This window comes from Cydia splendana, chromosome Z (assembly GCF_910591565.1).
Source record: "Cydia splendana chromosome Z, ilCydSple1.2, whole genome shotgun sequence".
Lineage (NCBI taxonomy): Eukaryota > Metazoa > Arthropoda > Insecta > Lepidoptera > Tortricidae > Cydia > Cydia splendana.
The window spans coordinates 1,067,758-1,091,095 of record NC_085987.1 but is presented as its reverse complement, the minus strand read 5'-3'; the positions used below and the strand labels follow the sequence as shown (position 1 = coordinate 1,091,095).

The 23,338-nt window shown below is 38.1% G+C and overlaps 2 protein-coding genes across 2 annotated transcripts in view; one reads left to right on the top strand and one right to left on the bottom strand.

The window, feature by feature from the left end:
• Positions 1-23,338, top strand: part of LOC134805184 (protein crumbs) — a 140,918-nt gene that overhangs the window by 63,309 nt on the left and 54,271 nt on the right. Inside the window, exons 3-11 of the mRNA XM_063778493.1 lie at positions 8,923-9,134; positions 16,590-16,773; positions 17,912-18,011; positions 19,486-19,637; positions 19,804-19,923; positions 20,651-20,779; positions 22,273-22,469; positions 22,537-22,988; positions 23,041-23,251. Coding sequence (XP_063634563.1) covers positions 8,923-9,134; positions 16,590-16,773; positions 17,912-18,011; positions 19,486-19,637; positions 19,804-19,923; positions 20,651-20,779; positions 22,273-22,469; positions 22,537-22,988; positions 23,041-23,251 — 1,757 coding nt within the window. The remainder of the gene's footprint in view (positions 1-8,922; positions 9,135-16,589; positions 16,774-17,911; positions 18,012-19,485; positions 19,638-19,803; positions 19,924-20,650; positions 20,780-22,272; positions 22,470-22,536; positions 22,989-23,040; positions 23,252-23,338) is intronic.
• LOC134804376 (protein OPI10 homolog) overlaps positions 17,131-23,338 on the bottom strand; it is a 75,420-nt gene continuing 69,212 nt past the window's right edge. The window contains exon 5 of the mRNA XM_063777412.1: positions 17,131-17,141. The gene's annotated coding sequence lies outside the window, so the exon portion shown is untranslated. The remainder of the gene's footprint in view (positions 17,142-23,338) is intronic.

Genomic DNA, 23,338 nt, shown 5'->3' with positions numbered 1-23,338 from the left:
GGCCCATCTAATAGTCAGCGGCGAGTCACGCCTGCCTCGATAACGTGTGTATAAGCATTGTTACGGCTGGTGCCCGGACCTCTCAGCAATAGCCCAAATCTTTTGACCAGTCAAACTTCAACACCATAACCGGCACTCTGCTCTCCTGTATCTGGGGGCACGGCAGTGCCCCCGCCAAGTCGAGCAAAACAAAGAGGCACGGCCGTACCATCCTTTTCTCGAAGCGTCAGGCCATTTTCGACGTCCTGTAATTTTGTGCTGGCTAAAGCTAGAACCCTGAATTTTCAGTGACATATAGGGCTTAACATGCTTTACATATAATCTCAAAAACATTCAGATTGAACTTGTAGTTTAAGAATTATTTTACGTCAAAGTACCTTAATTTCGACACTGACAGACTCACCGATCATCATAATTCTAAGGTACTTCTAGCATACCCACAAGCTTCAAATTTTAAACATAGGTAGTTTTCAGCGTATCTAGCCATAGAAAACCTAAAAATATTGCAATATAAGTCACGTTTTAAAGATCTAAGAACTACTGCATAAGTAAGTTTGTAATTCCATATAAATATATGCTATTACAAAGTTACTGTTGCAGTTCCTACAAATAATAGGTAAAGTAAAGGTACACTACGCGCTAGCGTTATGTGCAATTAGAATTATATTTGACGATGATCCTTATGTCATTATGCAGCCGTGCGATTGCCAGGTCATTATATGTATTACAAATTAAAGATATCTTATTGATACTGTTTTAACACCCCCTGGCACTGATTAAAATAACCGACTTGGTTTCACATTACATCTCAAAACTTTTTTGTATGTAGTAGAAGTGTTGCGAGACTTGCACCTTTTTACATGTAATGTTTTTGATGGGATTTACTATTTACCATCCCCCACACTGTTAACTGGCCGTTCGTAAACCATATTACATAACGCTGCCCCAATATTACAGGGTTCTATGTTTCACTTTAATCGAACTGAAATTTGAACATTGTCATAGTGACATTAAGTCGATTTCGACTATCTTTAAAATGTAACATAGAACCCTGTAATATTGGGGCAGCGGTAAGGCATAAGGTCCACCGATGGACAGTTAAGAGTGTTGCAGTTTGTACAACAATAGCCCCTACGGCTACGCTTGCTGGGACCGACTTAGGGGTTTCTATTTGGCATGAATGTAACATAAGTATATAGATGTCTGGTACAGTCGCCATCAGATATATAGGAGCGGCCAAGGTGTTCACAATATCTGAACACGCGCTCTAACGCCCTGACAATAGAGGCGTGTTCCGATATTTGTGAGCACCTTGGCCGCTCCGATATATCTGATGGCGACTGTACTTCAGAATGACGTTTTAAAATGAGAGCGTAAGTTTTATTGTATGGCGGGGTCTATGTTCGGGCGAGTATATTTATTATTTTATTCACCCCTTTAGCCGCACCATTATCTTTGAGGGCGTCCGCTAGCTGGCGCGGGTGCACGGAGCGGGCGCACGCACGCGGATTATTGCGCGGGCAAAATCCGTCGCTCGCGTCCGCGCCAGTTAGCGTTGCTCATATCATACTAGTTTTCACTAACCCGCTCACCCACTCCGCGCAACTGCGCCAGCTAGTGGACGCCCTCATAGATTAATAAAAGCGTCCCGTATTTTTCAGCAGTATATTTATTTTCAGCATAAATTACCCGGCACACTGCGGGTCGTATTCCCGTGAATAATTATCTCGATACATCGCTCTGGACCTTGTAACTCTAGAAGTGATTACGTGCATTGCAGGCCGTCGTTAATGCTTATTGGTCTTCTCATTTATAACAATATTAACTGTATGAGTTTTTACTTGATAATTAATTTACTTATTGGCTCTGTGAGGCCTAGACCTTCACGGGTCCGAATTAATATTATAAAATTTATAAATTATGACCACATTTCCATGTTTAGTTTATACACTTAACACTGACTATTTACTGCTGGTATACCTTATTTCTTTCAAATAAGGTATAAGAATTGTCAGATATTAAGTTATCTTAGACTAGTAGTTCGCCCCGAACTGAGAACTCGCGGTTAACCAAAAATTATATAGAGCCATTGACTTTGTTCATTGTTGCACCTACTTATTAGTTATTTACTCTGAACCTACTTAGGTACTCGTATAGTGCGACATAAAATAGTAGAACATAAATGAGGGCGCCACTTTCTACGTAACTGTCACATTTTTGACGTAAAATGCTTACACATGGCAACAATTTAGTATGGACATTTTTGAGCTCCATTTTATTTAATTTCTACTATTTTATGTCGCAGTATAGAGGCGGCAATGGATCTGTGGAGCCCTTAACTGATAGATTTAAGCAAAGAGTAGTACCCATGTATAATGTAATTAATATATAGGACAAAGAGAGCCCTCTCGTGGAACTGTTTTGCATCCATTTTGAAATATCAAGAAATATCAACGTCAATATCAGGGGGGGGGGGGGGGGGGCATAAATAACGTCTAATTATGTTGCGAACGTAAAAAACTTCGACTTTGAAAAAAGGCTTCAGGGTATTTATTAATACACGAAAACAGATTAGGTACTTTTAACTTGACTGTTGATGTAAATAAAGTAGGTACCTATACACATGTAGGTACACGGCTGGAATAACACACAATTGACCACGAAACAAAATTACACGCAGCAACTTGTGATTCTACCCGCCATGATTTTTTCTGAATTTTCTGGTAAAAAAGTTCTCAGCAACTATGATGGCGTATGAAAACTTTGTTTCATTTAACATTGTAAAACCGTAAGTATTTTTTTTATCTGAATTATGTCGTAGTACAGACAATAAATACGGTGTTTTAATATTTTGAGTTTTATTTGACTAAGTTGTTTTTTGTGACAATCGCCTCCATGGCAACGATGGATATACTTGGTCAAGCAGATCTTGTCAGTAGAAAAAGGCGGCAAATTTGAAAAATGTAGGCGCGAAAGGATAGCGTCTCATAGAAAATTTGAATTTCGCGCCTTTTTCTACTGATAAGATTTGCTTGACCATCTATAAATAATCTGTTCTATAAGATGTCTTTTTGTTTCGTTTCATGCCCTGGATACAAGACTTCTAAGACGTTTTGACGAAATAAAAAGAAGCCATATTAAAAAAAAATATAGCGTTAAGTAATATAGAGGGCGCTATTTTTTTCGAATAAAGGGCTTTATATACGACTGTCCCTCCCCTGGATTTAAGTCACCATAGAAATTAAAATAAACTGTATCTGTGCCTAAGCCGAAATATTTCCTGTCAAATGTCAAATACCTATATTATGTTTATTTTATTTTATGTTTATCTTGCTAATTATTTTAAAATGGTAAATTTAAAAAAGATATAAAAGTGTAAACCGAGAACTTTCATTTGATACTAAACTCGACCATGTTTTTACAAATAAAATGACCAGAATAGCAAGACCTCTCACAAACAGCTTTTTGGCCTTCTAAGCTCTTCAATCTCAATAATCCCTTGATTGAGCCTGCTCATAATTTAATGACTAAAATATAATGCCCTCGAGTACACGTTTACCCAATTTCATTCTTGAGTATCAAACTATCCTCTGACAGTTCAGCTTAAAAACATCGAAATGCCGGGACGTGCCGCTAGCCGGCCGCGTGTACCAAGTCGAATGTAAGAACTTCGTTTCGCTTCGCTCGCTCGTTCGATAACTGTATAGCCCGAGCGAGGCATGCTGTGGGCATGCTCTAAACATGAATCACTATTGTCAGTATTGTCACGGCACGACACGGCGCATATTAGGAATCAGAATGCAGTCGTGTTTTGTAATTCCGCAGGCTCTGTTTGTGTTCAAGAGTGAACATAAAGTCACAGAAATGTTTCCTAGAATATAATTAGGTATATGACTATTGATTTATGCGAAAACTTGAAGCCATTTCATTAGCTTTATACAAAATATACTTACAAATTATATTTCCGTTTGACTTTGAATTGTAGAATTCAATACATTTCTTCAGGGTAACACAATTCTAAACAGCTAGATTACTTGACCGATCGTTAGAAAAGGTCTCCGTTTCAGCTTGGGCAAAAATGTTTTCGTATGTCCTGATACTCCTGATGTGCTCCTCTGTAGGTCGCGTTCTCAACCGATTCTCGTGAAATTTTGTGAGCAGGTTGGGTAGTTAGATATAATATAACTTTTCTGTCGTTTAGTTTTTTGGAAAAAGTTCAAAATGGTGGAAATTGGTGTAAAGGACTTAAGCGCCAGTAGAGTTTATGGCACTTAAGACCATTGTGAGTGTGCTGTGATAATGACTCAATGAAGTGAGTACAGCTCACAGCTAGAGGCACTAGTATTAGTATTTAAGCCTATTAGTATTTGACTTGTGTTGTCCTAAAGGATCTGAGGCGTATCAGAGCTCGAAATAGTTACGGCTTTGAATTACCATCAGATATATCGGGGCGGCCATGGTGTTCACAAATATCTGAACACGCCTCTATTGTCAAGGCGGTAGAGTGCGTGTTCAGATATTTTTGGTCACCTCGCCTGCTCCGATATATCTGATCCTGATGGCGCCTGTACAAGCCTCACTGAGCTTACCGAGAGCTGTCGGATTAAAAACAGAATATAATGTTCTAGGAATATACTATATCTTTTGAGACGACGAAAGCCGATTTGTGAAGTACTTAAGCATCTCCTTGTACTCGTATTATATATTTTATTTTCTTTTCTAGTTTAATTTTTAACTATACATAGTTTTAACATCATCTTATTTGATATACCTACCTAATTTGTTAATGCCACACACATAATATGTTTTTCATCACATTTACTCAACACTAGTTATACACCCACACACTTACACTTACTAAAAGACCTATATGTACTTTGTCTTTTAGTCCATACATCTGCATGAAATAAAATTGTTTTCTTTAATTATATATAGGTATTCGTATCAAACTTGCTCATAAAATTTCATGAAAATCGCATGGAAAATACGTCCTAAAGAAGAGAATAGCCGATTAGTTGGACATAAGAAAACAAAATGAACCCACCTAGCGGGTTCTTTGTAGTGAATATGTTAACTATATTCGTATTCACAATGCTGAAATGACTAAGGCTCGAAGCATATTTACGCCCACAACTCGTATCATACAGTCGCACGTGGCCTTTTGTGTGCAATCAGATTACAAGTAGGTATCTTCTGCACAGATCACTATATACTAGAATGCTCAACTCATACACTGGAGCAGGCTGCACTCACGGTACACTCAAGTGTAAAAATATGAGTGCATACAACTTACTCAAAAATATGTCCGATAGTACTTAATTCGCTGACATAAGAGCTATGGGACATATTTATGAGTATGATGAGTGCACCCATATTTTTATGGATGTTTATAATACGCATACACCACAACTGATTTTCTATATTAAATCTGTCCCGGAACCGGTTTTCCCATCTACATCCGCTTTAGTACACGACTTGGTACAGTCACCTGCAATAATATGTTACACAACGGAGCCCGCAAAAATATCTGACACGATCTTATTTGTAGAGCCATAAGAGCGTGTCACATATTTTTGCGGCTTTTGGAGAGTAACATATTATTGCAGGTGACTGTACATAGGTGCTTAACTTAATCCCTACTAGTATTATAAATGCGAAAGTAAGAAAGTAGTATTATCGCTCCGTGCCATTACGAAGAACCTTTGCAACGGTACAGCACACGAAAACCCAGATATATCTTCACTAGTTTCTATTGTGTCTTCAGAGGCAACGCGTTACAAATCCGTACAATATACAATAGGCTTACAAGGTTCAAACGCCTTTGATGTTTGAATAGCAAAGTGGGACGTAGGTGCAGGCTGGAGTGCAGATATACAGGAGCTGCGGGCATGCATGCAAACAGCAATATTCCTAACTGTACATCAGTGGATCTTATTAGTCTTATTACAAAAGGCTATATAAATCATAGTAAATAAATCTTAGTCATTATCCCCCTTATTCATAAACGCGCTACAAACCTCAATTAGCTAATAAGCGTTTGTCTTTATCTGTCATTTTGACTTATGTATTTGTAAGCAAGGGATAAAACATAATTTAACTAAATCAGACCTGTAATAGTAGATTGTTAACCGAGGGTTGAAAGGCACCCATTTCTGTCGAGGTAGTTTGGCGCTCGAACGCGTGAGAGCGCCAATAGTCCGAGACGGAAATGGTGCCTTTCACCCGAGTCAAACACTCTACTTTTCATATCGAATGCGAGGAAACCAAACAAGACAAGACAATTTTGCAAAATCAGTAATTCAACTACTTACCTAAATAGACTTACGGCCATGATTTTTCCTTAGGACTTACTTGCAATCGGAGACTTTACATGTGTGAAGATAAATAACCCCTAGCGAAAAAGATTTAGATTGCAATATTTACGAAAAAACACATATTTTAACAAACTGCAGTATTTTAAAATGATTTGTTCATTATTAGTATGAAAATCAGCGGGATTGCCTCTTACTTTTTCGTTTTAAAAGCCGTAATAGACTACCGCGCCGCACCGCGATCTTAGTGCGCCGCACCACGTAATAACATAATAAAAATATTTTAAGAATTTAAACAACAATTGATGAATGAAATAAGCAATTTTAACCTTGTATTTATTTTATTTTCATGCATATACTGCTAAATAACTTTAAAAGCCCATTTAATAACGTACAAACGTTTAACTGTGGCTGTATAAGATTCTGCCTTTGCTCATTTACGCAAGAGTAAGGTTTAAAAAAAATATTTTTGGTGTATTCCTTTTGGTTCCCGCCATGTAATCGAGTAAATACAATTCAACAAAGGAAATCAAGAATAATGTATTTTAATAATTTACTTACATAATTCTCGATGAAAAAAATTTAATACGGGATTAGTAAAATTGAACAATTACCAATTGTTCCAAGCGGAGAAATAACACACACTATTTTTCCATTTTGTTTCCACCCAGTTGCTCGTGGGACGGGGACGCAGAGGAGTACACCACTTTTCTGCGCAAGAGCAGAAACGTATCACTTTCTGCGCACTTTTTAGAACAACAACGACCCACTTTCGGAGCATGAGATATGAAAAGTTTTATGAATAAGTGGGTATGTGTATAAGGTACCTATTTGGTATTAGGTATGTACAGTCACCTGCAATAATATGTTACACAACGAAGACCGCAAAAATATCTGACGCGATCTTATTTGTAGAGCCATAAGAGCGTGTCACATATTTTTGCGGCCTTCGAAGAGTAACATATTATTGCAGGTGACTGTACAAACAGCAACACTCCTAACTGTACATCGGTGGACCTTATTACAAAAGGCATAAGGTCCACCGATGTACAGTTTACAGTGTGGACGGTAAGGATTACTTATCTTATAGGTTAAGTTTTTATTTCACACGAAATAAACTATTTATTTTGCTATTAATATAAAAAAAATACTAGTGATGAAAACGGCCCCTCTTGCGGCCTTATTATATGATTTGACCTTGCGCTGTTCGTATACGCTCTTAGTAAACGCTTCGTAATGCGGTGTCTATTTATATTAAGTCTGTGACTGCGCCCCACATGACAGGCCCCTGGTCAACCCATTGCGATGTAGAAATATACATAGTTTACATACATTTTACTTAAGTCCTCTGTACATACAAATACCATAGTTATGTAAGAGCTTATAAAACCAAATTCTCTGTATGAACATTTATACTTATCAAAGAGTAGTTTGTAGTGTTTATACTTATCAAACCTTAACTATTATCCACAGTGATATGTAACTTTAATGTTACAATTTGTAAATCTATGATCCAATTAACATAAACAGTGGTCGAAGTCAGATAAAATCCTTCGTAAAGTATGTACAGCACGAGTGTAAGGCTTCCCTGACGTCAACTCTCCCACGCAGTAACTCGAAGCACCAAAACTTTACACCGCACCTTGCGTTCTCCTGCACTCGCTAATTAGTCTCTCACCTTGCCTTTAATAGCTATAAATGTCACAAATACCAGCTGTATATATACAGGCTGACATAATACAGGCTGGGCCAAAAATGTTTGCACTTAAAAATTCATAAAAACAATACTAAGTATAAATATGAAGAATAAGTCTATTAAATTTTTTCAGCCTGTAACAACATTTTAATGTTATTTATTTTTTCACAAATTACATCATCCAGGTGACCTGCGTCTCGTCGCTGGCACTCCTGCAATCGACTGTGCATGTGATCTTTGGAAAACTCGCTGACACTTGCGTCGTCGGGGGATCGCGGGTACCTCACCGTGAATGTTTTGTTTTTCATACTTCAGTACCTGTATGACAACTTGACAACCCTAGCAAGTTGTGTTGTGCATAAGGGTGCATCAGTTTAATTCTTGACGTTCTTATTTGTGGTAGGTTTGTAAGGCATCACTGCTTTCTGAATATCGATATTTTATTGGTAATAGGATTATACGAGTTTCCAAGGATCGCTTCACAAACTAACTGCAATTCTATACTTGAAATTATCGGTGCGGGCTTCTAATTAAATAGGTAGCATTGATTTGCTATTTCCACGGTTGCAAATAATTCGCGTTCATTTGAATTTCCTGCTGTTCAGATCACTGGCGCAGTCGGGTAGGTTTACGCGGAATCAAAAGAAAATGTTATATGATATTAACAGTCGCGTGTGTTCCATATTGGTATGTATATACTAGGAAAAGCTTAGAAGGACGGCGATTGAAACATAGAGGTAAATCGAGAATAGATGTTTTCTGGCGGTAGGCAGCAGAAAACTAAAGTGAAACTAAACTAAAAAGGAATTCATATATAGCATATGTTATCGTCAAGATTAGTCGATTATGTAAAGGTGTCAATCAGGTTCAAAATTTTCGTTTAAATATTTCTAAATTTTTCCTTTATTTTGACAGGTGGCGAGCTGTTCTCCCAACGTTTCGCCGGCTACACTCTCCACGTGACCGCCCTCCTGAAGCAGGTGGTGGTGTCCTGGGTCCGGCCTGGACAGCAGCAGCGCGAGCAGGCCATGAACAGGAGCACCCTTGACAACAAGTGGCACTGGGTGGCGCTCAACTACCAGGCCAACCCGCCCTCGCTGCATCTCGAGGTCGACAGGGTGTCCAAGGTTCGTGTTGCATCGAAAAATATATAAATACTTACGCAATTACAAGTCTTGAAAAAAGGTAAATTAAAATTCAACATTGTCATACTTCTAAAATAAAATAACAAACAAACAAACAAACAAAATTTACTTTATTCATGTAGGCCTAGCAACAAGCTCTTATGAATCGTAATTAATCTTAATCTAATTATCAGAGCAATTTATTGATGTTAATATTATTCCATAATAAAATTGGATTATTATACATATCAAATTTAACACTAAAAATTTCACAAAAGGATCGTCAAACATTAAAAAGATTGTATAAAAAAATACTAGTCTAGAATTTCTAGAATAAAATCTAAATGTCAAAAAAAAAGCATAAGTGACAAAAGAAGTAGATAGTATTACATCGGAATATCCATTTCCTCATCAATAATCAAATATACCTAATAAATAAATAATCATTTCGAATAACAATTAATCCCACGTTGTAATATCATTCATGTAGTCTTGTGTGGTATAATAAGCTTTAGAAATAAGTTTACGCTTTACATAATTCTTAAATTTATTAATAGATAATTCAGTAATATGGTTTGGAAGTTTATTATAAAATCTTACACAATTACCCATGAATGATTTTTTAATTTTATGGAGCCGAGTGAAGGGCACTGCGAGCTTATGTTTATTTCTAGTATTAATATTATGAATTTCACAATTTTTCCTAAAATTTACAATATTTTTATGTACGTACAGAATATTCTCATAAATGTATTGACAGTGCACTGTCATTATGTCAATTTCCTTAAATTTATCTCTAAGTGAGTCTCTATGGTTCATTTTGTATATTGCTCGAATAGCCCTCTTCTGCAGAACAAAAATGGTATTTATCTCTGAAGCACCGCCCCACAGTAAAATACCATATGCCATAATGCTATGGAAGTAACTAAAATATACTAATCGAGCTGTTTTCACATCAGTTAACTGACGGATTTTGCTCACTGCAAAAGCTGCAGAGCTCAGTCTATTCGAAAGAGTAGCAATATGGGGACCCCACTGGAGTTTAGAATCTAAAGTTATACCAAGAAAAACTGTACTATCAACTAATTCCAATTCCTCATCCTTCACAATGACACTTGTTTGCACATGCCTTACGTTACTACTAGTGACAAACTTAATACATTTAGTCTTTTTCTCATTTAACAGTAAATTATTAACATTGAACCAATTTACTACTTTTGAAATAGCATTGTTTACATCATTGTAAGCTTGTTGCTGTCGTTTGACTTTGAAAATAAGTGAGGTGTCGTCTGCAAACAATACTATATCATGGTGGGTCTTAATAAGGAATGGCAAGTCATTTATGTAGATAAGGAACAGGAAAGGCCCCAATATTGACCCCTGTGGAACACCCATAGAGACCAATGACCCAGGTGATCGCTGTCCATTCACATCGACCCTTTGTATTCTACCATTTAAGTAGGACTTAAGTAAATTCAGTGCCGATCCTCTAACTCCGTAATAATGAAGTTTCCTGATTAATGTTTCATGACAAACACAGTCGAAGGCCTTAGATAAATCACAGAAGACACCTAAAGCATCTCGTGACTCCTCCCAGGCATCGAAAATATGCTTAATTAGCTCAACACCAGCATCGGTTGTTGAGCGACCCCGTGTAAAACCAAACTGCTTATTATGCATCAAATTATTAACGTTAAAATGTCGTACTAATTGAGAAAGAACTAATTTTTCAAAAATCTTGCTAAATGTTGGTAGCACAGATATCGGTCTAAAGTTAGTGGGGTCAGAGCTGCTACCAGATTTAAATAAAGGAATTACTTTACTATGTTTCATTAGATCAGGAAACTCGCCGCAATCAACACTGTTGTTAAATATAACTACCAAGTCAGGCGCTACAATTTCTACTAAGGATTTGACAGCATGGACAGAGACTCCCCAGAGGTCATTAGTTTTTTTGACATTAATTGATTTAAACGCCTTTATTACATCTGAGGTACAAACATGTTCAAAATGAAGGTCTCCACAACACTCTGGAGCGTTATGTTTTAATAATGTAACAGCAGATGAGGAGGAGCAGATGAGAATATACTAGGATTTGCCTGTCTTGTAGGTATAACCAAAACAAAAGAAAAAATTACGTAATGCTCGAAATTAAGTACATAAGGGCCTAAAAGGTTACATAAACATTGGAACGGATTTATATTTAAAAATAGAAATTAAAAATAAGAATAGGCAGATGAAACATGAAATAGACCACTTTTTTAAATATTTTACAATTTAACACTAATTAAAAAACAAAGAAAGCGAAGTGGCCGTGTATGGGTGGGGGTGCAGGTACCTATGTATTGTGTAGGTGTGAGTGTTATGTTATGTAGGTACATTTATTAACTTACTCTCAGAAAGCTCTCAATATCCTCATAACAAAGGGTTTAGAGCCAGATTTGCAGATATCGAATTTTACTTGTCTGCCTGAGTATTCTCGCAAAGGAATTTCTTAAGTAGGTACTTAGGTACCTATCTACATACTTTGTTGTATAGGAAATGTAGAATGCGAATTTTTTTGTCTTCATACTTTCACAGATTTCACACACATTTCAATACATAATATTAATTATTAATAATTCATACACAAAAATAATTATTTTTACCATTTTATAAAGCAATGTAAAATCCAGTGAACAAAGCACAAAGAAACTTCAGTAACAAGTACTTAATTATTAATATGAAATATGCAACTAGAATATTAGTTTACACGACGTGCTTTTCAGAAATGAGACCGACAAGGGATTAATATGAGACCTTACTAAAATAGTCAAAGAGAATTGCAAGCCGACTTTATGAAGCAAAAGGCATTCATTACCTTCGCACATATGTACGTTGATTTGCCCGATTTAGGTGGCCAAAATTATTTTATGGTGTTAATAATATTTAATATTTGTAAATGGAATAAAAAATATGGAACGATGTTTTTTTTCTTAAAAGGCATTTGTATTATCTTAATAAAAAAAAATATTAAAAATTGACATTTAATCTGACATGCATTATAATTACTTATAATAAACAAATGTAACAAAAGGCGGTTATATTTTCTTAATTTAACAAAATAATCGTATAAATATTTAACAAAACAACAATAGTTACAACAAGAACGAGACAAGAACAAAACAACAAATTACATTTATCGACATACCTACATAAAATAAACAAAAATGCGTTAAATATTGGGTCCTTACCTATGAAATTGGCGTTTTTGTTCATAGATATAAGTCTGATCCTAGTTTTTTTTTTTTTGCAAAAGTACATACACAATTACAATAAAACTACAGTGCACTCAATAAACAACGATTTTACATACAATTAATTGTTATTTTTTATTGTTAAGTGTTCAGAATTAAGCCTTGAAAATAGGTCTTTTCATGTGCTGTCGGTTCGAGTATTAAAATTACTTATATTTTTCTAATGGTACCAATTTTCAAGAAATGGAGATATTGAAAACATACCTTAAATGTGTCAAAAATTACTGGAAAAATTTTGTTTGGTTTGAATTAGCCATCAAAAAAATATCCGCAAAATTAATTGTATGGAAATTCGTGTTTCGTTGAAATTCTCCGAACAAAACGCCAATTTCATAGGTAATGACCTAATATAAGGATAATAGAGGATGCGTTAAGTACCTATAACGATAGGGGGGGAGGGAAACAATAAAATTAAAGATAATAACATTAATAATACATTCACATTTTTTTCACTTTCAAAACATTCCTGTTCCGGCAAATATGGTTCGGCAGACAACAAAAGTTTTGGATCTGATGTCAGTAAAAGCCTATTATATACATTTAAATATTTTAAATTACACTGCTCCCTCGAAAATTTCCTCGCAAAATTTTGCCGGTACGCCTTGAAATGCTTCTATGCTTCTTCAAACAGAACTGTCCAATGGGTAAAAGAGCGCAGTTTTGTGGCATCCCTTTTCCCACTTGTTTGGAGAACCGATTGCGCAGCATAAACAATGACACTTCAAGTAAGGGGTTGTGCACAAATCACGCGAGGTATTTTCGGCTATTTTTTGACCCCCCCTCCCCCTTGATGATATTTGGTGAGGTTTTTGGCTACCCCCCCTCCCCCGACACAACCTCACGTGTATTTTTTTGCAATTATTTGATTGGACTAATTTTAACATAAATAGTATAGTAATTAGAAAATCTTCGTTATTTTTCTATTTTCGTTAAATAGACTCGCTATTTTGAAATGCAGAGTGAAGATTTATGTTTAACGAAACCGAGTAATAGTATATACTTATGTGGTAGGTTTTTTTTTTCTTAGTTTCGTTCACTGTAGAAAAATACACGTGAGGTTTCCTTATACCCCCCCTCCCCCAACGTGATCTATCGTGATTTTTTCGTGACCCCCCTCCCCCTATCAAACCTCGGGTGATTTGTGCACAAGCCCTAAGATGGCACGGACTTCTTCTGTTTTTCTTGTCTTACGCCGCTCACTTAAATCTTCAAATGGTTTACACGGCAGACCTGATGTGGTATGAGACGCTACCGAAATCTCGAAAGTTCCTTTCAATCAAGACGGTTATGATTAGGGTTTCTGGTTTCTCGACCTTTTTTATTTCTCGAGGCACGGGAATTCTCGACCACGATTTCTCGAGTTTCTCGAGTATCTCGAGAAATTTTGATAGTTTAAAAAAACATTGTTTTCTGATTTTTTCTTTTTGCTTTATTGCAAGTTAGACTCATAGGAGTCGTAGGTTAGATCAAAAATCACACAAATGGTAATTTTATTGTTACTACAAATGATGAAAAATTCAACAACAACAAGAAAAACTATAGGTGCAGGCGTGCGCGCCGGCGCGGCGATGTGATATACTATAGTGTATTTCATTAGTTATTTTTATTTAACAAATTGTATACAAACCACAATATAGTATTTTATTAGGCAATTAATTTAACTCGATGTGACAAACTTACAGAAGTTTTACTACGAAATATTAATACTTACTCAACGTAACAATGAAGCTGGCAAAATTGTGCTATTTTGCTAATAGGATAATACCTATATCGAGATGATTAGATTTGTCAAAAGTAATCTAGTTTTGTAATATTTGTTATTAAATGACCCCATAATTCGTTTTTTTGCATTATAGAGAAGATAAGCGATCTTGACGTCTCTTTTTATTGAAAAACTTATGAAAAATAAGTCACGGCAAATATGTAACAATTATAAATCATATACGATCATTTACATTAACGATTTTTTTAATAGCGTTAATAGCGTTTTTCAATAAAAAGACACTTTAAGTTTGTTTACCTTTTTTTCTAATGTTAAAAAAACGAAGTATAGTTATGAACCTAAAACGATCGGGACGAATTATTTTACTCATAATAGTCGTTTATAAGTTTCAAAACATGAAAATCAGCTGAAGCCAGAACGATAGGCGACGGATCAAGGCAGTTTTTTATTTAGTTGGTTAACTAATAAATGTTTGAAGTACCGGAAAATGTAAAAAAAAAACATTTTTACATTTATTTAACTACCCAAAGAAATACACTATAGACACATCAAGTGTTATACGCGTGTTTTCTTTTTACTTATGACAAGAGATTTATTTCTCGAGTTCTCAAGGCATTGAGTCTTTTTTTTCCCGCCTCGCCGAAAGACAAATTTCTCGAGATTTCTCGCCTCGAGAATTCTCGAGCAGAAACCCTAGTTATGATGTGGTTATGATTAATAAATCTTTCTCTTTTTTCCCTACCTTCTGCCATCTTTCTTTAAATTGTGATTTAATACGTGAAAATGTATGCTTCACATATCGTTTGCGATCTTCCGTATGATAGTATGAAATTTAGTTTATAACTATCCATATTTTTACAAAATATTGGCAAATTTTGGCCAATTATCTGCTGAAAAATAAATTCCCGAGTAAAAACTTTACTCCCCGGGGCAGTATTAGGCAGATCTGCAAAAAGAAAAACAATGCTAAATCAATTTTAAGATAAAAAAGGTAAAAAACACGAACTTTGACAGACAACCTTTAAAAGCGTCTTAATTAAGAAGGCACGCCTAGGCACGGCTAATTTTTTAAAGATAACAAACTAAAGTAGGTATAAAGAGTAACTAACATAAAAAATTTGACCTGGGGTCTTTAAAGGCCCATTTACATGGTTCGAGTTTCTCGCCTCGATCGTGCGATTATCGTAGCACGAGGAAAAATATAGTATCATGTAAACTATACGTACGATATCGCACGAGACGGAGCGATAATCGCCTCGCCCTTGATGATTGGATGTCTCAGTGTAAACAAAATTTGAATGCGAGAATCGTACTTCGAGTTCATGTGCTATTCAGTCGCCATCATGAGTGTATTTTTAATATTTATTTTATTTTCATTTTGGACCAATTGATGTCTTCCGGATTTCATATTTAAGCATTCGTATCTTCTATATACATCTGAAATAACCTTACGTATGTTGAAGTTCCAAATTTGTACGTTTTTTGGCAATATTTAAAAATTTTATTAATTGCCATAACGCAGAACAAATCATTTCTTTTTAAAATGCTGCTGTCTACCGCAAACTTTTTTTTCTTCATCTTCAAGTCAACGCCATTCCATTTTAGCTAAGAGCCAATAATAAAATAAATGCAACTTAAATTATATTAAAATTAAAAATAATGTGAGTAACAACTAATATAATTACAAATATTGACAGTATGGTGGTAATGATTAGTAAATAATCACGTAAGTTGACTGGTAAAACTCGTATGAAAATCGGTTCGCACCGATTCGTGCGATACTCGCACGTACGTGAAAAAATGTCATACGAGAACCAGTTTAGACGAGTCGAGAAATCGTAAGCAAATATCTCCCTAGAATGCAGCTCCCCGTGTAAACTATTTCGCCTGGCGATAATCTCCTTACGAGTATCGAATGACATAATCATAAGCGAGTTTTTATTTCTCGCATGAATATAAACATTTTTATACGATAAACGCCTGGCGATTATTGCATACGATAATGTCATACGATTTCTCGCCCCAAAACGTGCGAGAAACTCGCACCATGTAAATGGGGCTTAACACACTAACTCCTAACTTGTTACTAACATAATATGGGACTTGTCCTGAAATAAATATTATTAATTTATTTAATGATAGCGGAAAAACCAGACTGTCCCATAATGCTCCACTGTGAGGGACTACATTCCCCTACAAGTGTGATACAGTGGTAGCAAAAATTAAGAGTTTGGCTAGCACTGTATATCTTGTGTCAATTCTAATTTCAATTTTAATTTTAATTTTAAATTTTAATGTGTATATGTTGTCTTTATGTGTAATTCTTGTAAGTTTATTGTTTATTGTTGTGTATTGCTACGTGTGTACCTAAATCACATGAAATAAATAATTTTGAATTTGAATTTGAATTAATTGAACAAGTATATATGTCCCCTCCAGGTGATATCGAACCGCACGCTGAACCCGTCGCTGCTGTCCCCCGGCAACCTGCAGGCGGACGGCGCCGAGGTGCTGGTCGGCAACGTGTTCGTCGGCTGCATACACGAGGGGCCGCAGCTCGAGTTCCACGCCAGCGCGCAGCTGAGGAACGTCGAGTTCGGGGACTGCCCACTCACCAACAACTGTCAGTATAATATGTCATTGTTAGTTGTATTATGTCGTGGCCAGCGTTGTTTTGATCATTATATGAAATGCCATTTCAGAATTGATCACTTCATGATATAATATCTGGGAAATCGAGCTTTGCTCGGAGAACATTTAAAAACTCAATAATGCGCGTTTTCCCAGAGTTAAGACCTACATCGATTTTTCGCCCTCGAAAACTCCCATATATAGCAAATTTCATCGAAATTGTTAGAGCCGTTTCCGTGATCCCGAGATTATATAATATAAATAAACAAGAATTGCTCGTTTAAAGGTATTAGATAGATAGATTAAGGGTGTATTTCATAAAAAATATTCAGAAATGTTACCGCCTCCGCGCAGCTTTTGCTTTGCCCGCACTAATCCGATTATAAATATACCCGAGCGGCAAATGTGATGTGCTGAACAAAATGCATTATTCAACTCCTCAAAAGCCTGTTCTTTAGTGTCAATTAAGCAAAGCAACAATGGACTACTTACATTTTAGAATATAGGTACTAAAGGCTCCGTGTACCTGAAATGTAGAACAGGATGCTTTGAAATCTCGCTGCATTTTAATTAAATATTAATATACCTACCAAGTAGAATTAGTAGCTGGCCGCGTTTCTATTAAGAATATTTACTGTGAATATATTGGAAATTACCTTAGCCATCACATATATGATATATCGAAGCGGCCGAGGTTCTCAAAAATATCTGAACACGCCTATATTGTCGAGGCGTTAAGGGGCCCACCGATTAACAGTCCGCCGGACGGTATCGCCCTGTCAGTTGTTCGGAACTGTCAAAATTTTGTTCTAACTGACAGGCCGATACCGTCCGGCGGACTGTTAATCAGTGGGCCCCTTTAGAGTGGGTGTTGGCCGCCCCGGTATCTCGTTCTTGTTTCAAGATTATTTTTCCTGTGTACGTATGTCGGCGTCAGCGACCAGCGTGTACAGTCAGCAGTAGAAGTTGCTAAGCGGGCCAGGTGTTCAAAATGATCTTGACGCGACTTTATTGTGAAGAGAACAAGAGCGTGTCAAGGTGATTTTGAACACCTCGCCCGCTTAGCAACTTCTGCTGCTGACTGTACGCTCAAATTACCCTTTATGAACATGTTGTTGATTGTGTCGCAGGCACCGTGCGACAAGAAGACGTGCAACAGCATCTCCCCCGGGACCGCTGCTACAACGAGCCCTGCATGCGGCACGGCACCTGCATATCCAGGCTTGACAAGTAAGATATATGTACTTATAAACTAGCGTTAGCTGCGCCAAGCAAGCGTTGACTGGTGTTGAGGTCGCGTTCAAGGAAAACTTTAATTCTATACAATTGTTTTGTGTTTGTTTTTCTCCTTGTGCCTTTGTATGATTCTTTATTAGAGTCTGTGCGGAAAGAGAAGAGTCGTGGAATGTATGGAGCCCAATACATTCCACGACTCTTCTCTTTCCGAACAGACTCTATTAATAAAGGCTTATTATGAAATGCTTTAACGTTTTAATGTATATTTATCTTATCTAAACTTTAGCCGCCCTGCAGATGCATATAAAAAGGTCTCCCATTCCATTCTAATTAAAATTATTATTTTCACAAACAATAATTGCTTTATTCTTGGTAAGTTTTGAATGTGTGGGCGCCTATAGGATAAGGTCAACATCCGTGTCCCAATAAGAGGATAAGGTTAACGTCTATAACTCTATATCGTTATTCTCGAATACGATTGGTCGGAACGCCCTCTATGTTACGTTTTATTCTGCAACTTGCGAGTAATGCAATATGCTTTGCGAATTAAAGTGGCATTTGAACGTACGATATACTGCAGTAAGTACCTACATATTATTAAAATATGCTATGATTTTTAAGCGTTGCGAAATGTTGCGATATCCTTTTCTGTAAACTATTTACTAAGACATCGACTTCAAACATATCAGTTTCATAAGATTTTTTATTTGAACTTAACAAATGGAAAAAAATACTTTATTCGTTCAATAATTATCACAGCGAACTCACAATAGTCTGTAATGCCATAAACCCTACTGGTGCTTAGTAAAGTCCCTTATGCGAATTTCTACCATATTGCAAAAAAACGAAACGTTAGAAAAATTATATCTAACTAAGTACTGAACCTGCTCACAAAATTTCACGAAAATCTGTTGAGAAATGCGACCTGCAGAGGAGAACATCCGGACAAACGAAAGAATTTTTCCTGAAGCGGAGACCTTCGGTAACGCTCGGTCAGTAAGTGTAAAAAAGAGTTTTTAGTTTTTATTTCTTTGTAGTCGTATACGGCATCAGATATAGGATCGGACATGGATCGGACAATGTGAAAACGCTCCAAATGTTCGACGCGACTTACACATTACTGCCTACAAGCGATTTGCACTTCTATTTCAACGAGCTATTCGTTTCCATTGTTGTTTTATATACTGTTGATAGTTATTTTTGATATTGCTCATTATTTTACGAGTGCTGTTTGCGTCGTTATCCTACCTGACAATATGTAGGTACACTTAACACAGACAGACAAAAATATGTTGAATGACTTGAGAAAATTCAAATTTTGCATAAAGTCGGATTAAACTGACTCTGCATGGCATTTGCAACGACAAAGTGAGCAATGTCACATCATGATTAATGTCAAATTTCTATAAAAATACGACGTTTATAATGACACTCCCTCACTTTGCTCTATTCTCTTTGTTCTCCACAGCTACGAGTGCATCTGCTCAGCGCGGTACACCGGCAAGAACTGCGAGGTGGACACGGGGGACCCCTGCGCCTCGGGCCCCTGCCAGCACGCGGGCAGGTGTGTCGAGGACGCGCGCGGCGACTACCAGTGCGTCTGCGACCCGCGGTACCACGGTGAGTGTAGCCCGATGTGCCCCCTGTAGGACACGCGGAGGACCCTTGCGCCTCCGGCCCTTGCCTAGTTAGTGGCTGTGTCAATTGTAAGGGTTAGATTGCCACCTCAGACTCTCCATCTGAGACGTAGATGATTGTGTGCTAATATGCCTTCTTCTCTGACCAGGAGTGCATTGCGAGCTGGAGGTGTCCGAGGACCCGCTGTGCGTGGCCGGGCCGTGCCGCAACAACGGCAGCTGCAGCGTGCCGCCCACCGCCGACACCTACGTCTGCTCCTGCCCCCCTGGTAATTTGAAACTTGCTTCATATCATAAATATTGTATTGTGGTTGATCATTATCCTCGTAAGTTCCCTCGTAGGCGCGTTCTTGTAGAAGTACATATTAAATTCTAGTTTTGAACTCTTATCCTCCTTAGGCTTGGGCCTACCTTTGGGTAGGACCTTGGGGTCCTACCTATAGTACATATTTAGTTCGATGAAATTTAAATCGTATTCGTCTGAAACAGAGTTGCATTTGTTTTGAAAACAAAAGAAAGTTCCAAATTTTTAAAGCGCAATAATTGGTTTGGTGCTTACTAGGTTAACCACGTTCATTAAAACCATATTAATGTAAAAGTGTTTTGTAACTTTTTGTAAAGATATTTGAGCTTAATAATGTAATGTTAAATTTATTTTTATTGCCTAATATAACGAAAAACTAGCTTTTCATGTTTTCTTTTATGCATTTTGGCGCAGCTTGTGACTATATTTTTTTAATGATAAACTTGGTTCAGCTTTTAATATGACGTTAGAAAAACATGCGTGTAACTGTACAGTCGCCATCAGATATATCGGAGCGGCCAAGGTGCTCACAAATATCGGAACACGCCTCTATTGTCAGGGCGTTAGAGTGCGTGTTCAGGTATTGTGAACACCTTGGCCGCTCCGATATATCTGATGGCGACTGTACAATGTTGGTTGTTTGTTAGTTTTATGTGTTTCTTTATACTTCTAATATGTAACGCATATTACAGGATACACCGGCCGAAACTGTGAAACCGATGTGGACGAGTGCGCCTCCTCGGGCGCCAGCGTGGCCTGCCTCAACGGAGGCCGGTGCGTCGACGCGGTCAACAACTTTACCTGCGACTGCTCCGGTACCGGTACGTATACTTATATACTTACATATAATACATATTGCTATATATTATACAGGGTGGAAAGGCACGACGATCCTTCCCGGAAGTATTAGGTCGTTTAAGTGATACAGAGACTATTGGTAATGGTAAGAATCGTTAATTGAGTAAAAAATAAAAATTGCAAAAATACTACTTTTAACTGTGGTGATAACCCTATAGCATGTGCACATGACGGCTAGATTAAGGATCTCCGTCGGGAAAGCTCGGGACTTTACACTTTTTTTCGATCGTTGACAGTATCGCAATGATGTATGAATGACGCATAAATGTCAAATAAATCAAATGCATGCAAAAATATTACAAACAATTTTATTACTTTCTTAGATAATTACTTTTTTCCAATATTTAATACTATCTTCTTTTCACATACGGTGTTCAAATGTACCTCCGTGTATTACAACGCCGCCGCAGCCCGTACCCGAGTATGTCGATGCACATGCGATATAGTGTATGCTCTTCGTCATTTATCCTCCGCAGAAAGCACCAATTAGCCTTTGTCTCATTTCGTCCGCAGTTTCACATTCCGTTTGGTTTGGTACACCATATCTTTTACACAGCCCCACAAATTTAAATAGCCACGAGCATCTAACATTTTTATTTGAAGAATATGACATTCAATAAGTATAGTTCAATGAAAATTTAATTTCAAACATCAGACGTCTTGTCTATTTCCTACCACGCAAGAAGGTTTGTTAGTTTGGTATTGAAGAAGTATTTATTCTTGATTTATTCTTAGTATTTCATTTTTGCAAGTTCATTTGGTGCAACTAACACAACCTACATGTAATTTTTTATTATTTTAAATAGTTTCCAATTATTCGAAAATAATTTTGTGAAACGTGTTAAGAAACTAAAACCTTTTTATCAGTCAAGGAAACCAGAGATATTTATAAGACGATTGCGTACTTTTGAGTGGTTGTCAATGTCACCATTTGAACTGTCGTTGTAAACAATGTTGTGGTTAGTATTATTAATATTAAGGAATAACATAACTATTTCATTCAAGTATTGAACAAGTGGAACCACTAAGAAAGCGAAAATCCTGCAATGATTCTTACCGTGCTGTAAGCAGACCTAAAAATGGTTAGATGGCAACAAATTAGCATAATTTCCTGTCGAATACTGATTGTTTACAAGTAAGTTCATTGACCCTGTCACCTGTTAGGGTTAGAACAAAGTAGTTTTTTGCGTGGATGTTTAAAAGGTCATAATTTAGAAACGGTTGCCCATATTAACATAGTTTCTATGGAGAAAATATAGAGCTTAGGCTAAACTATCTCCCATTTCCGGAAAGGATCGTCGTGCCTTTCCACCCTGTATACATATTACTTCGCTGCCAGCCAGGAATCTAGAAGAAAACAAAAGATGTGGCGCGCCGCGCGAAATTTACGCAGGAAGACGGATCAAATATGTGTGATATAAACTTTGTTCTATTTCAAACATCATTTCTGTTGCAGGTTACACGGGGCCCCGGTGCGAGTCCAACGTCAACGAGTGTCTTGAGGAGCGGGACATATGCGGCCACAACGGCCTGTGTTACGACACGTACGGCGGGTTCGTGTGCGTCTGCCAGCCGGGGTACACGGGCGAGCGCTGCCACAGGGTACGTTACATGGGAGTAGTGATCCAGACATGTGCGGCCACAACGGGCTGTGTTACGACACGTACGGCGGGTTCGTGTACGTCTGCCAGCCGGGGTACACGGGCGAGCGCTGCCACAGGGTACGTTACATGGGAGTAGTGATCCAGACATGTGCGGCCACAACGGGCTGTGTTACGACACGTACGGCGGGTTCGTGTGCGTCTGCCAGCCGGGGTACACGGGCGAGCGCTGCCACAGGGTACGTTACATGGGAGTAGTGATCCAGACATGTGCGGCCACAACGGGCTGTGTTACGACACGTACGGGGCGGGTTCGTGTGCGTCTGCCAGCCGGGGTACACGGGCGAGCGCTGCCACAGGGTACGTTACACGGGTGTAGTGATCCAGGCATGTGCGGCCACAACGGGCTGTGTTACGACACGTACGGCGGGTTCGTGTGCGTCTGCCAGCCGGGGTACACGGGCGAGCGCTGCCACAGGGTACGTTACAGGTGTAGTGATCCAGGCATGTGCGGCCACAACGGGCTGTGCTACGACATGTACGGCGGGTTCGTGTGCGTCTGCCAGCCGGGGTACACGGGCGAGCGCTGCCACAGGGTACGTTACACGGGTGTAGTGATCCAGACATGTGCGGCCACAACGGGCTGTGTTACAACACGTACGGCGGGTTCGTGTGCGTCTGCCAGCCGGGGTACACGGGCGAACGCTGCCACAGGGTACGTTACACGGGTGTAGTGATCCAGACATGTGCGGCCACAACGGGCTGTGTTACGACACGTACGGCGGGTTCGTGTGCGTCTGCCAGCCGGGGTACACGGGCGAGCGCTGCCACAGGGTACGTTACACGGGTGTAGTGATCCAGACATGTGCGGCCACAACGGGCTGTGTTACGACACGTACGGTGGGTTAGTGTGGACCGAGA